The sequence below is a fragment of the Plectrocnemia conspersa genome, unplaced genomic scaffold (assembly GCF_051122295.1).
Source record: "Plectrocnemia conspersa isolate PC_06_02 unplaced genomic scaffold, ASM5112229v1 ptg000012l, whole genome shotgun sequence".
NCBI classification, from domain to species: Eukaryota; Metazoa; Arthropoda; class Insecta; order Trichoptera; family Polycentropodidae; genus Plectrocnemia; species Plectrocnemia conspersa.
The window spans coordinates 26,833,524-26,857,294 of record NW_028277176.1 but is presented as its reverse complement, the minus strand read 5'-3'; the positions used below and the strand labels follow the sequence as shown (position 1 = coordinate 26,857,294).

The following is a 23,771-nucleotide window of genomic DNA, read 5'->3' as shown; positions in this document are numbered from 1 at the left end:
CAGAATTAAAATATAGAATGATCATGCGAATTAATAAAAAATAATACAACATTTATAAATATAAACGGGCAATATATTATTTTATAAAATATGTCGCTCGCACTTAAACATTTCAACATGTTAGGTGAGAGCGAGCGTTGATCAGAATAATAGGCATCACATGAATATCTCTCAATATATTTAATTGTATGTAGGACAAGAAGATATTCAGAGCGACGAACGAAGCGGGAATAACGACAGAGCGGGGCTTGGCTTGTTGCTTTGACATCTGATAATGTTGCAAGCATAAAACAAGTTGGCTCTAAAACACATCGAAAATGATAGTGATAATAAACTGGCGACATGCGAATGAGAGATAAGTTATACCAATCTTCAGCGTTAAAGCAATAATAACACTATACGAAAACACTATTTACAATTGAAACATTTGATTTTGAATATCTGTTAAAATATTTTTATCTTTTAATATAAATTCTGACCATCTAATATTTTTTCTGACCGATGTATTCTGACCCGAAAAATACGAGCTTATTTTATGACTTAAAGTATGTAAAAAATGTGTTATTGGTGTTACAATCGTATATTATTATCAGTCCAATGCTGCTTATATATTAATAAAAAATGTTTTATTGTTAATGCGCTTTTTCTGTTAAATAATCACTGGCAATTCGACATATTTACATTACTGTGATGCACACAGAGTGTACATATCATCCTATTGGTTCTATGGAAACTGAATACATGACGAGACAACACACGAATATTGAACGCATGACAATTGAACACAGTGACAAGTGAACCCATAGATTATTGAACACACTCCGTAAAAAAGAAATATTTTCAATCGTGATGTTATAATTTTGCTTGATGATATTTTAATTTGGTTTACATCGAACGATTAAGAAAAGAAATTTGCTTTATTGACAATAAAATCAATCGTTGTCGAGCCATGCATAGAGCACATTACATTATGTATAACTAATAAAATAAAATAATGATTATATATTATTATTTTTTACCATAAAACCTCTAATATTATTATTTGTATATTTAAAAATAATTTAATAATACTTATGAGAGTAAGAAAGCATTTAAATTTAGTTACATAAATAAATAAGTTTATCAGTTGATATTGCAATAATGCCTATATATTATCATTTTACACCACAAAGCCTATGATACTACTATCTGTATATATAAAAGATAATGATTCAATATTTTTTCCGAAAGTCACAAACATTTAAATTACATACATAAATGAGTTTATCAATTGATCATGATATATATTAAAAAAATAAGTTTTGAAAGGTTAGAGAACCTCATTATGGTTGAATGATCCAAATGAATGCTTCATAATTTATTTTATTCATACTGTTTTAAACTTTTTTACAGATTGTGTTTAATTGTCAGTGTGTTCAATAGTCAGTGAGTTCACTTATTACTATGTGAAATTGCCGCTGTATTTAACTGTCGTGTGTTCAATAATCACGTGTTCAGTTGTCTGGTTATATGAGTATCTTATAATTATGTCAAATAATACGTTTATATCTTTAGTATTTTTTTACTCTGCCCCAGGCAAGTGCTCTCATAGCTGCGCCACTGGTGAACAGCAAATGGACGTTTTGCTATTGTCAAATTGAGTTTCATAGACATTTTAGAGCAGCACAGAATTTCAATAGCATCTATCAGTTAAATTATATTTCCGCTAATATTATAGAAATATATATATATATATATATATATATATATATATATATATATATATATATATATATATATATATATATATATATATATATATATATATATATATATATATATATATATATATATATATATATATATATATATATATATATATATATATATCTACTGATAAAAATGTGTTTGGACTTCACTAGTGAAAATATAACTTCAGTAAAGAATACACATTCACTATAACATTTGTACCTCGCATGTAAATACATATCTTTTTCTATTGGTTCCGTAATCCAATATGGGTCTTCGCATCCTTTTTTGGTTTCGTAATCCGTTTTTTTATTATTTGGATGGATAAGTGATTTTGTTGTCGCATTAAAAAATATATACGTACCGGTAACAAATGTATTTCGATTGAAATTACATATTTTCGGGATAGATTTGAGTATGTTTTTTCAGTATCCTCGAACTCCTCGATTGACGAGTCCCAATGTCTTTAAAACATTATTGCATGTGTGTTTTTATATGGTAATAGAATTTATAGTATTCTTGAAATAGTATACCCGAATCGGTTATTAGAAGCTCATTTTACGATTCGATTTGCAATATAATCCATTGTTTTTTGACGTAGTGTGTATTCGTAGTAGTTGTAGTTCCGGGTTGTATTGTGTCACGATCGCGTCCTTTATTTCTATCCGTCGGGGGCGAGACGTCAGTGCTCGAAAATGCATTGCGGACATATAGTGTACAAAACATACAATACAAAACGCGTCGTAGGAGAGTGTATATTGGTCGGTTTTTTGCGTACTGGCAATCAGTTCGGTGCCGGCAAAGCAGGCGCCTGCGTCGGGCGCATGCGCGCGCGTCGTCCGTATCGGCGGCCGAGAGGCGAGAGGCGAGAGGCGGAGGCGAGAGACGTAAAGGGAAGCGACCGAGGGCGGCGGGGCGCGAGGCCTCGTCGGCCGACACCCAGCGACCCTCGCGAACGCCCGGCTGTCCGGGCACTGCCGCCGCCGCCGCCGCCGCCATGGCCAACCCGCGCAAGTTCAGCGAGAAGATTGCGCTCCACCACCAGAAGCAGGCCGAGGAGACAGCCGCCTTCGAGCAGATCATGCGGGAAGTGTCCGACGCCACCAACAAGGTGACCGCCTACCTGGCGCTCCGCCCCTCGTTCGCGACCGACTCTGGCGCGCTTTGTTTATTTTGCTTCCATCAGCCAGCGACCTACTGCGTCGTCGTCCCCCTCTTCTTCTTCATCTTCTTCTTCCTCTTCTTCTGACACCCCGATGGACAACAAATTGCGTCTTTTGTTTATCAATATTGTGTTATTGTTTTCGAACCGACGTTTTATTTTTTAAAAACAACGTTTTGACATAATCAAGTGTTTTATTCAGTGTATATCATAATTTGAGTTTACAGCTACATTGCACATTTTGGTTACTGGCTGCAATGGTTCAGATGTCAAACAAAAAAATAAACCACAACTCAACTACTGTAATTTCACCTATGACAAAATACATCTTTCAAAGTGTCAATATCATTTTTTTATCACTTAAAATGTTTATCTTTTGCTTTTTGTTTTTACCTCTATTTTTTATTCCTTCAAGTAGTATACTAAATAAAATTCCAAGACACTAATATTCTACCTGTTTCTGGTCAAAAGGTTTAAAAGTGATGGCACATTTTAAAGTAAATAATAATAAGTAAAATTCCAAGTATTACAAAATTACTTTAAAAGATTAATTTTTTTGTCATTTGACCACAAGGAAAAAACTATGAATGTCATTTATGAAATGCCATTGAACCTCTAAATATAAATAATAACATTTTAACTTGTATATCCATTGTGTGATTGTGCACTTGTAAAAATCTTCAATGCGTAGGTGTAATATTATCACCCAATCAAATTTATGAGGATTGTATATAATGTCCTCTTTCGATCTTATGTTGAATAATTCCAATCACATTATCAATTGTTATTTGCAGTTTTTTATTCTTTGCAAATGATCTATGAAAATCCGTACTTTCCGGTTATAGGGGTGAAATTTATTCTAAAAAAATATTTATTCAGTTGCTTATACATTTTATTTATTTATATACAATTATATTGTAAGGTGTTCATACTGTTTTTCAACACCACTCTTTTTCACTTATGAGAAATTTTCTGTTGCCGTATTTTACTTGAAATTATCCCATTGTTTTGATGTAATTTTAGGACTTTTTAGTGCTAAATCTTTAAATATTTCAATAGCTTCCAGCACTGTCACGTTAGAAATATTAAATTTTTCTGTTGTTCTGGTGAATAGTGGCAATCGCAGCTCTTTTTTCTGCCATCAAATTATTTTTTTGCCTCATTGTAGCAAGATATTTTTATTTTTAACGCCTACAAAACCAACGTGTGTAAATTAGACGAAAATAAATGAAAAAAGATTATGACAAATACAGAAAATAGTTTATTCTTCAATTGGGTAACAGAATTTTTAATAGTTAAATAAATAAATAAAGATGGATTCCCGACTATATACATTTTGGTAGTGTAAATAAATTAAATGAATAAATATTTTTTTAGAATAAATTTTACCCCCGATAACAGGAAAGTAATTAAAAATCAATATAGTTAGTAAAAAATACAATATAAATCAGTGCTGTACAACTTATCTTGGCCCATGGATTATTTTTACCCTTTGCAAACATTTCGGAGGCCGAGTAAAATGATAGATAATTGAAAAGACAGTTCTTGTCACATCAACAATTATATTGTTTATACGAAGAAAGAATACGTAACTATTTATAATGAAACATATTTTGCACCTTTATTTAAAGGATAATGCTGATATAAATGATATTCTTTCATTGCATTTTCATTTGACATTCTGTTATTTTTATAATAATTTAATCATGTCTAATTAACTAATTATACTTAATTGCTGCTAATAAATTGTCGATAGTTAGCCAAAACGCTATGGTTTCTCCACACTCCATCAAATAAATACGTTCAAATATAAAAATATACACTGGTAATTTTTCACATAATTGATAAATTAAGCGAAATCCAAGGTTTTACGTTTATATTTAGCTTTTTTACCTGTTATGTAAAAGGTCCAAGAAATGATTTACCATTTTTTATTGTTAAAGATTTCTGTGAGTAATATACTAAATAAAATTGCTAGTCTTTCTGTTCTTATCTTATCTAATTTCTCAGATTTTTGAGCTTATGGGTAGATGTTTCTCCATAATTGATTTTTTCAAGTCAATAGTTATATGCTGTATATTTTTCCAACGTATTGTGTTTGATGAATATTAAAAGCATTTCAGTCTAAATGAAATAGTAAATATTTTTTTGCTTCATTTGTAATCAAATTTTTATACCCCAGCTGCTATAAAAAAATCATTATTTTTACTCAATTCTTTAACTTCAGTTTCCATCAGAGTAACATTTTCTAAAACAGTTATTCAGATAAAACTAAGTTGTGCTGCGTACATTTCATTAATCAAATTAATAAATTTTCAAAATAATTCAAGGAAAGAATAGGTATTTTTTATAGTGGAAATGATTGATGTAGTTTTTTTTTTCAAAAGTATGGTAATAAAATTGAAAAGACAATATTTCATTAGAAATAGTTATTGATATTTTTATGAAGGGAATGCATGACAACCTCAAAGTCATAATATTTCTAAAATAAAATTACTTGTTTTTTTTTATATTTTTCCTTTACCTCAAGTTAATTAATTAATATTAAAAAACAGCCAAAAGTCATAGCAATTTTTTTTAACACTCATTTGTAAATTTTTAAAAACTACTTTCGTTATTGTAAATATGTTTAAGATTATTAAAATTGCAATTGTATCAATACATTTTGTAGTATAGAATTTGGTTGAACTGATCTGAGGTTTAATCAATTTGATCACTGCATTGCCATGTATTTTTTTCTGGAAGTTTTTTTTTCAATCTTGTGCAATACTTTAGTTATGTTCTAGGATTAATTATTCAAATAAATATTTAGCATTAATATATACAACACTGCTTCCGCTCTTCACCAAAATTTTAAATACAATTTTATGGCGTTTGCTTTTGCTATTTCCTTTACACGTTTCTTTAGCAGATTGCTTTCCCATTCAAAGCCAATTTGCATTACTTGCCTGTGTCCATTGGAAAGTAATGCAAATAATTTAGCCTAACCAATTAAGTTAATAATAATAACGAAAATGTAGTTTGTGATTTTGTTTAACTATTATTTATTACTGATATACTATAAGCATATAACTGCATTTCTTATCATTAAAACTTGATGGAATTTTATAAAACTTAAATTGATACATATGCATAATTTTATCTCAATTGTGATGTACACTACTAGAACATTATTCAATTAGTGATCTACATATTGCTTGTATTCTGTTACTTTTCTATATGTATTATTGTGTTTTTAGAGTACTGTGACCTGTTGAGTATTAGATGTATAATATTTTATTTTAAATACTTAATTTTTCTTTGGCTTTTCGCTGTCTTTATCCTGACTTAATCACTATAAAAACATTGACATTATGGCACAGTGCTTCAAATGTATAGTACTGCAAAAAGGAAAGTAACGTCATTATACTAGCTTTGTGTAACAAGTGTTTATTATTTTCAAGGCTTACTCGTGTAAATAATAATCAATTTATTCAAATTAAAAATACGAGATTTTATTTATTTTTACAAGTTTATTATTTTTACAAGTGATTGAATTTACACATATAAACATTGTGTTTGTTAGGTGCGTCGTGTAAATAGGTCACGTATTGTTGTGAATTTATGAGTTATCAGTGTTTTTGAGATTAACGGCGAATCTGTACGCTAATTATATGTTCAATATGTGCGAATATGCGTGCAGTTCTGAGGTGTTGGTGTTTTCAGGTCACTCGGGGGCTGGCTCCCGTACGAGGGCCGTTGCGCGCCGGCTCGTTGCCCGACGTTTCGCAGGTGCCCCCCGCAACTAACCCCGAACCCTCTCGGCCCAAGGTCTCGTGCCCCCGACGATTACTCTTTTTTGTTTCCATTAACTATTTCATAGTTGTATCTTGTATTTATTTTTACTTATATTTTCTTGTGCGCTCAAACAATTTGCTTTGAGGCTGCGAACAAACGTATTGTAATTACACTATTTAAATTGCTTTTGTGGTTATATTTCCTTGTTTATTTTTTACATAATACAAGTTCAATCATAAAAAAATAAGTCTCAAAGCAAACTACATTATAAACTATTTTATTAAAATAAAAAATAATACTAATTAGCTTATATTGATCAGATTACTTTTTGAGAATAAACTATTATTTAAATTAATTGCTTGCATTAAGCATTTTGTACTTAATCGTACGGTAAAAGGCTTGTCTTATTAAAAACATATTTATGTTCCCTGTCCTATTAATAAATCTTAAAGCATGCAAGAATTTATTGTACATATAGTCTATTTAGGCATAATTTCTATTAGTTTTCACTGTATTCCATTATTTTAAGTAATTTAGATTAATTAGATAATTTGATAACTGATACATATTATGATTTGCTAATCTAAACCATCCAATTACATATATATATAGCATGGTGGTCCTTGCTTGTTGACAGTTGTGGTTTTTTATACGTATATATGGGATGTGACGTAAGTTGAGAGCATGAGTAGATTTTTTCGTATTATATGTATTTATTCTATTACCTTTTAGACTATTTAATTTACTCTTTTGACTTACTAACTATATAACAATCTAAGATATCTCAAACAAATGTATTATACTATGGAACATGCTAAGTATTTTTTTAAATTTGTGTTCGGTACACTTTTCCCTAAATCGCTTATGTGATATTTCGATTTTTGTTATTTTTTATGTAATGTATAAAATCAATAGATTTTATAAAAAAATTAAACTTTTTGTAGAAAGAATCAATCTCTATGACACATTTTTATTTATGGCGTCAGTTTTTTAGGGAAATTAATTGATAGGATATGTGAAAAGGATTTTTTTATTATTGAGTAGCATCTCTTGTACAGAAGTACTAGATTATTTTGGAGTGTCGAAAAGGTGACACCATACAATTTTGGGTGCCGATTGTGGTAATAATATCTCACTCAATGGAATTGAGTAGGACGTCATAAAATGTGGTGAGTTATGTGACCAATTTTTTGCCATTGAAACCAAAATAAAAATAGTATTATTGTTAATCAGTATAATCCGACTGGCCAGTGATCGCCAAGGCTCGCGAGCCGCATGCGGCTCATGAAGTACGCGCACATGGCTCTTAAATAACTCGAATGTTATAATATTACCCAGAAAAAAATCGGTTTATAAAGAATACATGATAATTTTTTTAACAATATTGACTTACAATGTATACATTATTAATTGATGCGAGTTTTTCATCCCTAGTTTATAAAAACGTTTAAGCTTTGACGCTCGTTAAATATTCTTGTCGGGAACGCTTTTATTATTAACATTATTTTTAAAAATGTATCTAAATGTTGCTGCAAAAATCTTAAACTGATGGCGCTAGATCCAGAGTTATATGGAAGATTATCGATCGATAAATTTTCATCCTAATTCGTTATTTTTTCTTGCGTGATTTTTTGAGGTCGGGCATTACCATGTTGCAGAAATATCGTTCTACGACTTACTATAGCAGTTACTTTTGTTTTTAATGATTTCTACAATCGATCCAATCTGTTCACAGTATTTATCTTTCGTTATTTTCTGGTTTGTCTTATGAAACAGACAATATTTTATGGTTTTTGTTGCCCATTTTTTTTATAACACTTGTTTTTTGTGTTTTTTGTTTTTACCATCAAATATTAGAATATGTTTTGCAGTTTTAAACGTTTCAGAACCAAGTGCAATTGATATGTTGTCGAAAATATTGTATAAGTACACCATAAAAAGGTGTGTTATAGCTTTTTTGAGCTTAAATAAATAAACTCGACGAAATGATTTTGCTCTGCAAATTTGCAAAAATTCTGTTGGACAGGTTAGATGCGAGCGAGCGTTGGTCAAAACATTAAACACCCTATAAATAACTCTCAGCGAATTTATTTGATTGTATGTAGGACGTAGGGTATTCAGAGCAACGAACAAAGCGGGAATAACGACAGAGCGGCGGCGGAGAGCACGCTCGGCTTGTTGTGTTGACATCTTACAATGTATTGACCTTAAAAATACAGAGCATATAATAGAAATACTGGCTATTCATTATAAATACTGACCAGTGAACTGTAATAAATATTGACTGAAAAAAAAAAATTCTGACCATTCAATATAAATTTTGACCATCTAATATTTAATTTGCCCGATTATATTCTGACTTTTTTCTATAAATTCTGACCCGAAAATACGAGCCCTTGTTATTTAACCACTACTACTTAAACGCCTTTAAGATAAAGCCAAAATTAAATTGGGACCTGTCTTGTCATATTTTCGATGCAGCGTACTGAGTTATTTTCATTGATTTCTTAAATCTTCATTGATGTTTAAAAATCACCATTTTTACCCTTTGGGTTAAAATGGTGATTTTTAAACACCAGCAAATGCTCTACATCTTGTTCAAAATGTATCCGATTTTTCTCGCCAAAGTAGCAAAAGTCAATATATCGGATTTCGGCAACCAAATGGTTAAAAGAAAATGTATTACTATAGGAAAAAAAAACTATTTCAATGTTCAAGTAATTTACCATTTTTTTGTGTTTATATATTTCCTTGTATAATATAATATAACTGAGAATGAATGAATCAGCAGGATATTTAAGGAAAAACCAAACAGGGAAATGAGGAAGAATATAACATGGGGTCACCAAAACTTCATGCAACTATTTATAAGATTTTCATGGAATTAGTGTTCGATTTATATATTGGGAGAATTTTGGATTCTAGGAAACACGCGCTTAATATTATATAGCAGTCCATTGATTTATCAACGTGTTAATTAAAATGCTAGCAAACTACGACGCAACGCATGTATGTAAATTTAACGAGTTTAATTTCGAAGTTGAAGTAAAGTGGAAGTTCATTTTTTGGTGACATTTCGGTTCGACTAATTACCAACATGTGACGAAATGGAATATTGAATACACCAAACGTCGATTTATTAACTAATTTATAACGTTACATATATTGACCTGTTCGGAAAATTCTCAGAACGGATCAATTATCCGGAATTGAGACGGTGGCCTTAGTTTCTAATTCTGCTGTATTTGCTTTAAAATTTTTGCTCGAAAGCTTCTTGCGAATCAGCGAAGACTGCATTCTTGCATGGGCAGGTCCGCCCACGACGTCCTAAATCTCAGAATTTGTCATTTATGCGCAGATTTACTCTCGAATTTTATTGTTTTTTTGCAGAGAAACGTTATCGATTGTCGCGCTTAATTGAGCGGCACGTGCGAAATTGGTTATATGATAATAACTCTATTTACTGTTGCGCATTTCGTCCCTTGCGTAATTCTCAGTAAATGGAAAAACTAGTATAAAATGCTTTTAATTAACCCAAAGTTAGCGAGTCGCATAATTAGCCTTATTCAATTAACACTCGTCGCGTGTTTTAACAGCTTGAATACATACAAATTTTACTGAAAATTTTTACGTTTCTGAATTTTCTACTCGATTCAATGTCAGTGATATTTTATTGCGAGTTCTTATCATATATAGGTCATGCAATATATTTATCCTTCAACAGTTTAGTGTTACTCTGTTAAACTATTGCATATGAATGTGTTTTATCACATTTTTATTATTAATTCTCACATCGCCTTGTTTTCTACTAAAATTGTTCCATTTGTGCAACAACATTTACACTGACGCGAAATTTCAAAGGGAAAGAATATATTTGTGTATATTTTCAATGTATTCTAAAGCTTTTATCGCAAAAGTTATCGTGTACACATATCGTAATCTTAAATTTAATGGTTATCTATAGAATCGTTCTTTACATTTTAAAACTTATAATAGTATCTATGTGTCGATTAGGTATACATTCGACGTATGTATGTAATTTCGGTTTAAACTTTCGAACGATTGAAGCGCTTTTGCACAATTTCAAAGTGAAAATTAATCAGATTGGTTTTGACGTCAATGAAAATTGAACTAAGGCATCGGGGAGCACCTGTCGTCACTTTGCTAATGAAACAAGATAGGCGTTAACTAAGAAAATCTCATTAATAGATAGCAGCTACACTGTCCAGAATATATAGTCCCTAAATGCCTAAACTAAATTTAGTACATTCGAATTAGGCGTACGTTATACGCGATGACCGATACATAACCTAATCAAAAATCGCATTGTTGTATCTCATTCTATATTCGAATTACTCTGCGGTCGCGATTAAAATATAGTTTAAATTAAATTTAAATGAATTTTCCAATACCATAGAAAAAACAATACCGGTAATTTAGGCAAAGACTGCCTTTCGGTATTAACGTTATTGCAAAATAAAATACCGGTAGTACTGATTTTTTTTTTAAATCTGTACATCTTATTCGTTGAAAACGATATCTCCATTGCTTAAAACTATAAAAACGATGATGCCCATATTGCCTGAAAGCAAAAGCACATAATAAAATTATGCTCATTGTAGGTAAAGAACCTAAGTAGCTTTATAATATAATAATATTATCCCTTTTAGTCTAAGAGAGCCGAAATATCGACCAACTTTACCTATGTAAAATATATTACTGGTCCATATTTCGGTGATTTTAAAAAAAAATAATTCTACATGCCCGATGTGTCAATATAAAGGGAATACGTTATCTGACAAACCTAACGGTACCTAGCAGTTCCCAGTAATTCTGTTATGTAACAGAAATGACCGCGCCATTTTTATGGTAGGGATGGCTGGCGAAGTGTAAACGAAAGCAGTTTTTCTAGTTGTTTTTAAATCAAACTTGATTTATAATTTATTTTTTCAAGTAAATAAATATGTTTTTTATTACTGTCGTAACAACTAAATATTATTGTTTTTATTACCTCACATCATTGAGAGTATAAAAAATCATATTTTTAAAACATATGTGTAACATAACGTATTTAAAATTGTCTGGGATAAAAGGGTTATGCGGTTTTACATTTTTTTTTTATTTTATAATATTTTCGTAAACATTTATAACACAAATTTAATTAATGTTACTTTTAACATGATAAGAAATAAATAAGTTTATGATAGATAAATATTATCGCGATATTTTAAAATTAGTGTTAAATGTGCAATAATTAAAATAATATAATATAAATAAATCACATCTCAATCACAAGAATTTTACAATCATATTAATATATTTTTTTTAAATATCTCGCATTTTGAACAAATCGATTTACAATATTCTACGCACACTTTTCTCATAAGGTTCTTTCGGATAATCGTAACTGACAAAATATAATGAGTAATATATTCATTTTAATAAATTGGCGAGTGGTGCTCTGGCCCCTGGTATAAAAATTAGAAAGCATCCAGAAGCGGTCGATCAAAGACGATGTTGTCCTAGATTTATTGTTCCAAAAGAAGAAAGATTTGGCGCCCGTATTTTCGAAAATATTTTTTTTATAATTAATGAAAAAAATAGTTTCCGGGGTATTCGAATATTTTGGTTTTGCTAATCAATAAACACGGTGAATCATAGAAGCGGTACTAGGATTATTTTTTCAGTCAAATTAATAAAATAATAATGTCAATACCGGTATTGACTGTTTTTCTCTCGGTAATACCGGTATTGCAATCCCTAAGTATAATACAGATTTTTCAAACCATGGTTAAAGAATCGTGACAGTATTATTTTTATAATAAAAATATAGCTTGTTTCACATGAACGGATTCTACAAGGAGTAGTATCATGTATTGTCCTTATAATCTTGCCGATTTCCAATTTTTTGCCCCAGAACACGCTCGTGCGTTGAGATTAACTTTTATATCCGTTTGCTGAATAATTTAATATTTCATCGATTTTTTAATTACTATATTTATTTATAATATATTTCATGCGCATTTGCTTACAAGTTAAGAAATCAACACTTTACAGGCCGATGACTCAAATATGCGTCATTGTAAAATTATTGTTAACAACCTGTAAAACCTATATAAAACGAGCAATCTTATCTTTGTGGCAAATATATTGTACAGTAATATTTATAGAGCAGTAGGCAGATCATTGTAGCCACCGGACATATTCTTAGACATATTTAGATCTCGTACTTTAGTATATTTTGGAAAACTTCGGTTTCGGGGGATGAATCTGGACGAGGTGGATCAACCACCCCCAGCCGCTGAGTCGAGTGTCGCAATGCAATTAGCTCAACCGGTGCAGTCCAACGGCGGATCGATAATGCGCGTGTTGAACAGGTGTTGTACTATATAGCTGTTTATATGTGTATGTAAGTACACGTCGTGAAAACTACACCATGATATTCGAGCGCTTTCGCTAAATAATTGATAATAGAGTAATTTTCTCAACAGGTCCTACGCGGCCCTAGGAGGGTTTCTCGGCTGACCTTCTGCGTCCGCCCACGCCACGGTTTTCCCAGACGAAACGTGCTCTCTCTAGTTGTTTGAACCCACCGGATCACGTCTGGTCGTGTTATTTTTCAGTTTCAATTTTGATATAAAAAAATACGATTCGACTGTGCGATAAACCCTTTATAGGCGGCTAAGTTATTTTTTGAAACATTTTAAAATACATTTTTTTCACTACATGGCTTGTAAACGAAAATTTTTTTACCGCACGGCTTATGTTTTTGAATACGATACAAACTCGCGGTTATGTCATCGCCATTCAAAAGAACGCAAACACAGACGATGAGGTCATCGCCACTCATTTTTGTGGATATTTTGTCGTCTCGCGTTGCGCGCAATTTGGAATACTGTTAATTTATAGTATTTTAAATAAAATTTACAGATATTCATAAGTTGTGCAAACATCTATGACCATATTTTAGCACGGATATAACATTTTGAAGCGGTTAACCTTCACGGTTAATATTTTTTAACGATTAAGAACATGTTTATATTTGCAGCGATCATAAGTGTAGAATGGCCATTTTCTACATTATATATAAAATAAGGGCTCGTATTTTTCGGATCAGAATTTTAATACGGTTGTGGTCTGAATTTATATTAAACGGTAAGAATTATTTTGACAGATTTATTAGTTGACAATAGTGTTGTTATTGCCGTAGCGCTGAAGATTGGTACAACTGGTCGATCTGTCATTCGTATGTCGGCAGTTTATTATTACTATCATCATTATTAATTTATGCGCGTAGGACCGACTTTAGTATAGTTCATTGGTCAGTATTTATATAGAATAGCCATTGGTTGGGCTCGCAACATTGTTAGATGTCAACACAATAAACCAAGCGTGCTTTCCCCGCCGTTCTGTCGTTGTTCCCGTTTCGTTCGTCGCTCTGAATACATTCGCGTCCTACATACAATTAAATGGATTCATTGAGATTTATTCATGAAGATTTCTCTGTTCTGACAAACAGTTTTGCTGCTAGCGAGATATTTTATATGATATTTCAAAATAAATTTATTGCCTATTATATTTATAAATTTTATAATATTTTTTAATTCACACGTTCGTCCTATATTTTAATTACGATCGTCCTATATGTTTATTCAGACCGTATGCTATTTGATGTATTTCATTGGTTATGATAAATAATATCAATTAAATGGCCGCCTCTAGACTTTTATGACTTTCATACATTTCGAGCGGTATCTCGGATATAACTTGGCGAATGTTGGTTTTTAGGTGCTCTAACGTTTCGGGTTTGTCGGCGTAACTTAACGTAATCACACAAAAAATCCAACAGCGTTAAATTGCACGACCTTGGCGGCCAGTTGACGTCACCAAAACATGATATAATGCGACCTGGGAAATTTTCATGCAAAACATCCAGCGTTGCACCCGATATGTGGCAAGTTACGCCGTCTTGTTAGAACCATATTTCTTCCATATCAATATCTTCGATTTCGTGCCAAAAATAATTGGTTATCATGCGCCTATAGCGCTCACCGTTGACTATTACAGTCCGTCTTTCTTCGTTTTCAAAAACAATAAGGTCCAATGATGCCGCCTGACCACAATTCGCACCAAACAGTCATATTTTGGGCATGTAATCACATGAGGATTTTTCTCGTCACATGCGGCAATTTTGTTTATTAACTACACAGAAAGGTGGAAATGTGCCTCATCAGAGAAAAAGATTTTCTTTTAAAAATCAGCATCAACTTTCTGCGTAAATTGGTCTCTGTGCTTCAGTTCTTGTGTTATCTGAATTTTATACGGGTGTAGGTGCATGTTCAGATGCGAAATGCGCCAAAGGCCAACGAATCAGCAGCAATATTCTTGCTGAACAGGCGCCACGATGATGCACAAGCCGCACCCTATCTTCAACGAATTGTTATTTATGCAGAACAATTGAATAATTTTAACGTGTTGAGCGGTGGTTAAGCGATCCATTTCGTAAATGTGTTGTTGCAAACTAACATTTGCCACTTTGAACACGCGTAATTATTGACAGCTGTCTGATGTAATAGAAAACTAGAATTGGATCATATTGTATTTTAAATATTTATACACAGTTTGATCGCACTGATTAATTTGCTTAAAAACTCGGCGACACATCGGTTTCGCTTACATCTATTTATCTTTGATTGGAATAATTTTTCCACTTTTTACTTGTTTTCATTATTAAGTTTTTTTATTTAATATAAACCATGCCATTTATAAAAAAATCGTTAAGAGCCGATCACTCACTTATGTGTCGTTTAAATTCTGACGTTAAAATACATTATTTAATATCGGGAGAGTTATTATTGATAATCGATAATATATATATATTACATAAGTCCGGACAAAGGTTCAATTGTTTCGACCTCTGAATGTCGTCATAACCTTTATTTTCGCGAACTAATCAAAAATATTTTTTATTACATTTTTATCATTGAATATTATACTATTATACTGAACTCATTTGAGAGTAATCAAATTAAAAAAGGATTAATCAGCGTGTAACTTTACATACGAACATCTTATTTTTGCGGTGTATATATATATTCCCTTCTCTTGATTTGTATCCAATTGACAGTTAATAGGAAATGTGCAATGTATAGTCTTATTATATATATTACGCCGAATACTATTGCGTAAAATACCATATTATCTGATTACAGCCCCCCTACTTTGAGGGAAGAAGAGGCATTCTCACTGAGTTGGTCGGGTTTCAAAGATCATTTTATCTTCTCGACCTCAAATTTCTCTTATAGGCTTGTTGTTAATTTCTCTGGCGTTACAAAGTCTTGGTAAAACCATAAGCGCACAACGTAGAATTATTTCTAAAAATACCACGGAGCACAATGATATACTATTAATATACTGAAATACGCAAATCCTTTTTTTAATTCGAATCTCACCCCTCGCTAGCCAACCGCCTCGTTTTGCCTAATTTGCGTACTGTAACTCAACCCGACTGTATATTGATTAACCCAGCCGATTTGCGTATGTATCTATTTATTGTCCCGCATTCGATTACACCTCGCCCCCATAACCACAGCTCGCACGTGTGTTAATAACGTTACATTTTATTATGTGCGCGCTCGTACAATGCATTAATACGTTTTTAATATAAGAGGAAAAACTGGCAAAAACAAATTGGAAACGCGATATGCTCAAAGCACATGACAGTATTTTATGCCAATCATTTTTTACCTTTGTGCGTTGTGATAAATATCCTATCCGAATCTTTCTATTAAGGCAAATAAACTATTCGTTGATATGGTGATAACCAGTTATAATATACACTCGCGTGATTGATCGAATATGGTTTGATTTATTTTGGTATTGCTTCATACATGAGAATTGATGGCGCAGTGTTGCAAAATTTCTTAATTCATCATTGTTTCTGTGTTTTACAAGGATGTACTTACGTAGTAATGCGTAAATAATCTGTTCTATTAATAATTGTGTGCATACAAATAATATAACATGTTATATAAATTAAAAAATTATGTAGAATATAGGTAATATTTATATGCCACGATTGCGTCGTAACTTTTTCGAATGCCTTTTCAATATATTATAGTAGCGCACCGCTTTTTTTTAATTAATGAAAATAATAATTCGTATTGTTATATACAAGTGGATCCAGAACAGAAAGAAGTGCAGTCATTTAATTTTATTAAATTTTGAAGTTCGTTGCTCTCATTATTTGGAGACGCTGGGTGCATCTCTTTTTTGATTGTCACAAACATATGCCACGACACAGCACAACAACTCGTCACATTCGCCCAAGAGTTGAGGGGTCACAACTGTATCGCGTCTTTCACACAAAACACGCGGTCCTCCGATTGGACGAGAGAGCGGCGAGCCCCTTCGAGAGATAAGAGTGACGCACACAAAAATACACAGCTCCTACGAGATGAACGACTATGTTAATTGTACTTTATGCTGTTCACGTTTTAACCCTTATCGGTACAAAATTGGAATCGTTCTTACACTTTTTTAAGCATCTCTACGGCGATAAGCGCATTGATTAATAAATGCGCAATCGCTGTAATCTAAAGCTGTTTTATTTCAATTTGTTATTGTGCTTTGATTTAATCGATTGTTTCCGAGACGATATGTTGTATTTTATTATGAGAATATACTGCCTTTTAACGACTAATAACTAGTCTGGTCTATAGAACAAAAATATATTTTTTTCTATTGAATTTGACAATACTGGTTTCTTATCAACTTTATCTTATATAAAGAAGGTTTTTCCGGTAGTAGTATGAAGTTTTCAGTGCGTGTATGTACGAAACTCGTCAACAAACGACGCACCTTTTGATGATAATTTGTAAGAAAATATTTTAAAGATACTTTTTATAAAAAAAATAGATGTTTTCACTTCGTGGTTTGAAAAAATGTTATATGTACATATATATATATATATATAAAAATAGAATTTTGCCTAATTTTGTTATGGCCAAAACTTGTCGGCATTTGAGTACATACAGTACTGTGCAAAAGTCTTGGTCACTCTTGCTGGTATATATTTTTAATTTGAGTATTTAACTTAAAATAATGCAAAAAATCGTTAAGTTACAAAAATTTAAAAAATGTAGATCATCAGGAGTGACCAATACTTTTGCACAGTACTGAATATTCATATGATGAATTTATGTTTTTAAGCCGGGAAGTGAAAAGATCTGCTTTTTATAAACGCATGAGTAAAATTTATAGGCGGATCTTTGAACCCCTTCTCTTATAACATGTCTTTGAAAAATACTATATTTATTTTCTAAATTGTCGGTTTTATCGTTTTTTTTTTTGATATATTTTGTTTTATAACGATTCATAATAATTAAAATTTTAAGTGTAGCAAATAGTTTTAAAATTTTGAAAGTGTAACAAAAAATCAAGAACCGCAAAAAAGATAATATAAAACGAAGCTTATAGCGGAAAAATCTTTAGGTTGATTCCTCAAATTATGAAATAATACAAACTTGTAGACGTGGCTAAGATTTGTACGATACCTAAGAAGTTGGCACATCTGGAAGGTACTCAATAATGACTCCTCATTTAGTGATTATAGATCATATTTTAAATTTGAAATAAAATATTTTGTTCATTTTAAACATTTATCTTCGTTTCGAGGCGCTTATTGGTTAAAAGCGGGAGACGAGGGTGAAACTTTTTTAGTATTGCTATTTTTTTTTTATATATTACATCACATTTTTATTAAAATTATGTTTTGGATCATTTTAATAAAAATGGAAGCGGTCATTTTTCAAATTATTTTACGGGAAAAATAAATCAATTTAAAAATTATTATTAGAAAATATGGTCGATGCAAAATCAGCCTATTCATTAGATGAAGAAGAAATTAATTTGATAAACATTTTTTTTGCTGACTAAAATTAGCTGCCCTTTTATTGCTGTTATGAATGAAATTAAGGTGACTAGACGTCGTTTTTGTCGTTCTTCGTTCTCATCGAACAAAAATTTCCGAGGTGACTTTAGCTCCCGCAGCATCCCTAAATGAACAAAAATGTTCAAAATTATATTTTTTAGCTCCCGCGCTAATTTGTCCTTGAAAAAAAATCATCTTTTTAGTATCCTTTGATATTTTCAAAATCTGATCACCTAAATTGAATTACTGCAAAAAAATATTTAAATAATAGCATTTCCTGATAGGTATAAAAGAGGGAGTTATAAGTTATTTATAGTGGCATATATACTGTATTGCGGAGATTAGTAACATTTTCAGCCAAATACCTCAATTTTTTATTATTAAATTGTTTTTAAGAAAATATTAAATCTGCAACATTATTGAAAAATTGCAGTTTTTGAAAAAAAAAACAAATAAATATTTTTATATCTTCAATTTTTTTTTGCTTAATTTTATGGTTGCCGAAATCTAATATAACAACGTTTGCTTCTTTGGTCAAAATTACCGGATCCGATGTCAGCATTGAAAAAATTTGGGATGTAGAATATTTGTTACAGGAAAAATTATATTAATTCAGAATGTTTGTTTTTATTATATAATATAATACACTGATATTTAATCGTATGCCAAAAAGACTGCAATCAAAGATTTCCTACAATATTATTGAAGGAAAGAGTAACTTAATAACTACGCCACTGTTTATATACCGGATATTTCTAACACAATTTTTTTGGTCGATATAATTACTGATATATTGAAAATTCGTCGGTTTTTTAAATCGGCAAATTTAATGGTGCGTGGCCGAATAAATTTGTAAGTTTATTGATAAAATTACAAATTTTGCTTCATGTTTAAAATTGTATTCTTATGTCTTAAGCTAATACATTTGCATTATTATGTTTGTGTGTTAATAAAATAATATAAAACACATAAAGTAACCGTTAAAATAAAACTTAATATTTTAATTTTAGAAAAAATAAAATTAATTTAATCAATTCAGGCCTTGCAGCAAGATAATTTTACATGTTTTCATTTTGCGTTTATTCGAATTAGATACTGCAACTCATCTAAAACTTTGAAGCAACTAAATATTACGTTTGGGTGATTGTCACATTAACATTTTATATAACAATATGCTTTTTAAGTTATTTTTTTATTATTGAATCAATCAATAGTGTTTATATAATCAGGTGTCTGTGATTATATTATATATATGTGGTAGGCGTGGAATTTCAACTATTTACAACCTTCTGTCGCTATTTTTAGTTTTTAGACACGATAATGATACGCAGCGGTATTTCCGGGATCGTGTGAACTTTTAGCGATTCCTCTTCAGAACATCTTTTCTAACCCCATCGTTCGCAGTTAGCTCATAAGGAAATGTTCGGAAATGCACCGAGAACGTATTTCTGCTGCGTAAATAGCTCTTTTACGACACAACAACAAATCTTATCGCGCCTCTTCGAAGTGACCATATATATATATATATACAACACGCGCGCCACGCCGGATGAAATCTGTTGTTTTTTTTTTGTTTTCCTTTTCGTCAGATTTCGACATGTGTGTGTGTGTTTGTTTGGTAAAAAAAATATGGACTTTGCGGTATCTCTCGGTGCGATCGCCGCGATTTGACGAATAGGTCATGGACGCGAATGCTAGGCAATAGATATTATATTCGCCTTTTACGACGCCGAATCGCTGTTAAGTGTCGCAATCGAGTTGGACCTTATGATATGCTTATTTATCAATGGATGTGGCGAGTTTTGACGTTGAAAATGTGGCGGGAAACCTGTCGCGCTTCTTAGAATTGCTTCTCCACTTTCGACGATTGACCTCATCACCTGTTGCTAGATGTTTACCTCTTGTTTTGGACCAAAACCTTTTAATTCAGAATGGAACTAGTAAAGAATTTAGTCAAAAGTTGATAGTAAAAAAAATATGGCAGTTGATAACGGCATTTTTTCCCTTCTGATCTTGATAGATTATATGAACTACCTGCTAAATTCAGATCAGTTGCTAAAAGGGTTTTAATGGATTTGCCGTATTTTTTACAAAACTGTTTTGTTACTTATACCCTATCTTTTATACATGTTTTTCATCTTCATTGTATTTTTTTTTAGTTAGGCTTTTAGTGAATGGCTAATCTAACCGACTATCTACTAAATAATAAATCATTACTTCTTATACGTTTTAAATTTATAAGATTTTGTATAAAAAAAGCAGTTAATTACTTTATAAAAATAGTAAAAAAATCCTGTTCCTTCTAATTTTTAAGTTTAAAAATAAAATGAAAATATAACACTTGTAGGTATGTATAATATTTACATTATTCGGAAAGTAATTAGCTAGTCTCGTTAACTTATTTGATAGGTACATCTAATTACCGCGCAAATAATGTATTGCATTTTTTTCGAGTAAGAAATCTGAATAAAAATTGCAAACTGCGTAAAACTTAGTGCGGCCAAGGAAGAGTTGATGGCCTTGTTTTTGTTTACAGTCCTTAACATCCGTATTTAACAAAGATGTGATTTGTAGTCGCTAATAAGGTGATGCTTAAAATGAGTGCTTTTGTTCCAAAGAAAAGTATCTAAAGTTGAGATTTTGACTGGGCTTTTAAAACAATTTGCAACAATGAAGAAATATTCGCTAAACATTTATTTGAAAGGTAGATTGTGGTATCAAATAGAACACGCAATTAGTATGCGACTTTATTGATTGACGTGTAAGTATAAGGAAATTATCTTTAATCACTTAGGATTTAAATTTTGAAGAGACATTCCTGTTGGTGACTACTTAATACACGGGAGACGAGAATCTTCGTTTCTTATCGGTTAAAAGCGGAAGACAAAGATGATATTTTTGTACTATGTTGTTGGTATGTTCTTTATCTATGCCCATCTGTTGCCGTAAATATTTACTATTTAGTGCAGGAATCTATAATACCACTACAACACAGTCGACTGAATTTTTAATGCAAAGTTGAATAACACATTTTTATTATAAGATGGTTTTTAATTCATCCCTAAATTGCTAATTAATTTTACTTCCAAAGCCAACAATTTATTTTCGACAGAAAGTAAATAAATTTCATTAAAGTTATTTATTCAAAAATGGGTTCATGAAGAAGAAATTGATTTGATAAACAATTTGTTTTTTGTTTGACTATTAGTTATTTTATGCCTTCATTCAAAGTGTTGCTTTAACCCTTTAGTTGCCGAAGTCTAATATATCAGCTTTTGCTACTTTAACAAAAATTGACAGTCAGATATATTTTTAATGGGTATGGGTAAAAACCATTTTCCCCGAACATATTCATTATTATATACATACATCGATATTTAGATAGTAATCCTAAGGCTTGTTAACCAATGGGTTAAGATCTACTAAATAGCAGACCTCTCTTTCGAATGTTGTATTTGCATTTATTCTATGTTTCCCCAATATAATTATACTCTAGTTAAAAATAATTTATTTTAATGGAATCTCTACTTTGTTATTTTTTCTTTAAATTTAAAAGTATTTCCTTCTTATTGATAACAAAATATATCCATAAATACAAATATAAACTAACACAAGTCATTTAGATATGCCTGAAGATCGCCGACCCTTCCTTAGCTATGTACTTTATATATTATCCTCTTATATTAAATATATATATTTACAAAGGTCGAATCACATGCGTTGTCTGAGCAAGTAATTTATTGGTTTGGACACAATAGCGAGTAGGCAAGTACATATAAATTACTCGCAAGTTTATTTACTTTCTGTCTATCCAACCGTGTGTTTCAGCCTTGTGTCGAATTTTTTTCAGTAGATTTAGATGCCGATTCAGCTAATTTTATATATATTTTTGTTTAGTGTTTTAACTATTATTGTAAATTTAAATATGTAATTTTCTCATTACAGCCCGAGGAAGGGCCACTTGGACAGTATGGCGTACAAGGGGCGAGTTCGCCTCAACCGCAGTCGAAGCCTGTTCCGACACAGCAAACGAGAGGGCGACCAGCCGGAATCGGTCCCATGCGAGCGAGACCGCAGGATCGTAAAATAGATACCTCGCCGTATGGTAGCACAGCATATTTAAGGTATAAACATCATAATTACAGGATGAAGCAGGAATATTGCTATAAAAATTGTACTTTTATTATTGTCTTGGCGGTGATTTGTTGGAAGTTAAATTGTCGCCAGTGAATGTTCTTTATACCGATTTTTGGCTTAGATTTGAAATAACATTATGTTTATCGATTGGATATTTGGAAGGGAAATGTTTGAATTAACACATTGAATACCGAGTATTATTCCTAAAAATGCAGCCGTGTGGCGGGACTTATTTGTGAAACTTAATTTTTTTTCATTAGTTGAACATTTTAACATCAAATTTAAAATAGTTTTGCAAAGATTGTTTTTTATTCTTACAATTTTAAAAATAGTGAACGTCAAACTGTGGATCACGTACCAATAAAATAGTAAATTGGAGTAAACAGTTGTGCACTCAGTTTCTTCGAGGGTTAATTAGACCAGAAACCAAAATGAGGCATTTCCATGTGCTCTATTTGCACTCGGAAACGACTGAGGATGCAGCTGTGACATACTTGAAAGCAAAACTCCTTTCGTGTGAAGTGTCAGCCTCAAAAATCGTAACAAATGGCACAAGTTATGTGTCTTTCAAGATTGCAGTGCCTGATGTAAAACTTAGAGGTTCTGCGTCCAGAGTTATGGCCATCTGGATGTGTATTTAAAGAGTGGAGGTTTCGGAAAGGCATTAAATCTTCCTAGGAAGAGTGTAATGGATAACCTTTTGATTTATTATCAGAACGTAAGGGGACTGGACTCCAAGACCGTCGACTTCCTGTTCAAAAACATGACACCATCGCTCTCATGAAACATGGCTGACAGATTCTGTGGTGAATGCTGAACTCTTCGACGATCGATACACCGTGTTCAGAAGAGATCGACGCAGCAGAGGCGAAAGTGTGCTTTTGGCTGTCCGCACAGATTCAGCACATGATGTGGCGTGGAAGGTCCTTGGGCCCACGCCCTCCTTCCACGGTCGCATCAGGCTCAGGAGTTTCGGCCCATGAGCGACCGGATGTACCTAGCCTGGCTTTCGCGCCTGCGTACTGCGCATACAGG

The 23,771-nt window shown here is 31.8% G+C and overlaps 1 protein-coding gene across 1 annotated transcript in view; it reads left to right on the top strand.

Annotated features, from left to right (window-relative positions):
• Positions 1 to 2,514: 2,514 nt before the first annotated feature.
• The window catches only part of Crtc (CREB-regulated transcription coactivator), a 34,184-nt gene continuing 12,927 nt past the window's right edge, over positions 2,515 to 23,771 (top strand). The window contains exons 1-2 of the mRNA XM_088199450.1: positions 2,515 to 2,839; positions 22,545 to 22,723. Of these exons, the coding sequence (XP_088055576.1) occupies positions 2,726 to 2,839; positions 22,545 to 22,723 (293 nt within the window). The 5' untranslated portion in view covers positions 2,515 to 2,725. The remainder of the gene's footprint in view (positions 2,840 to 22,544; positions 22,724 to 23,771) is intronic.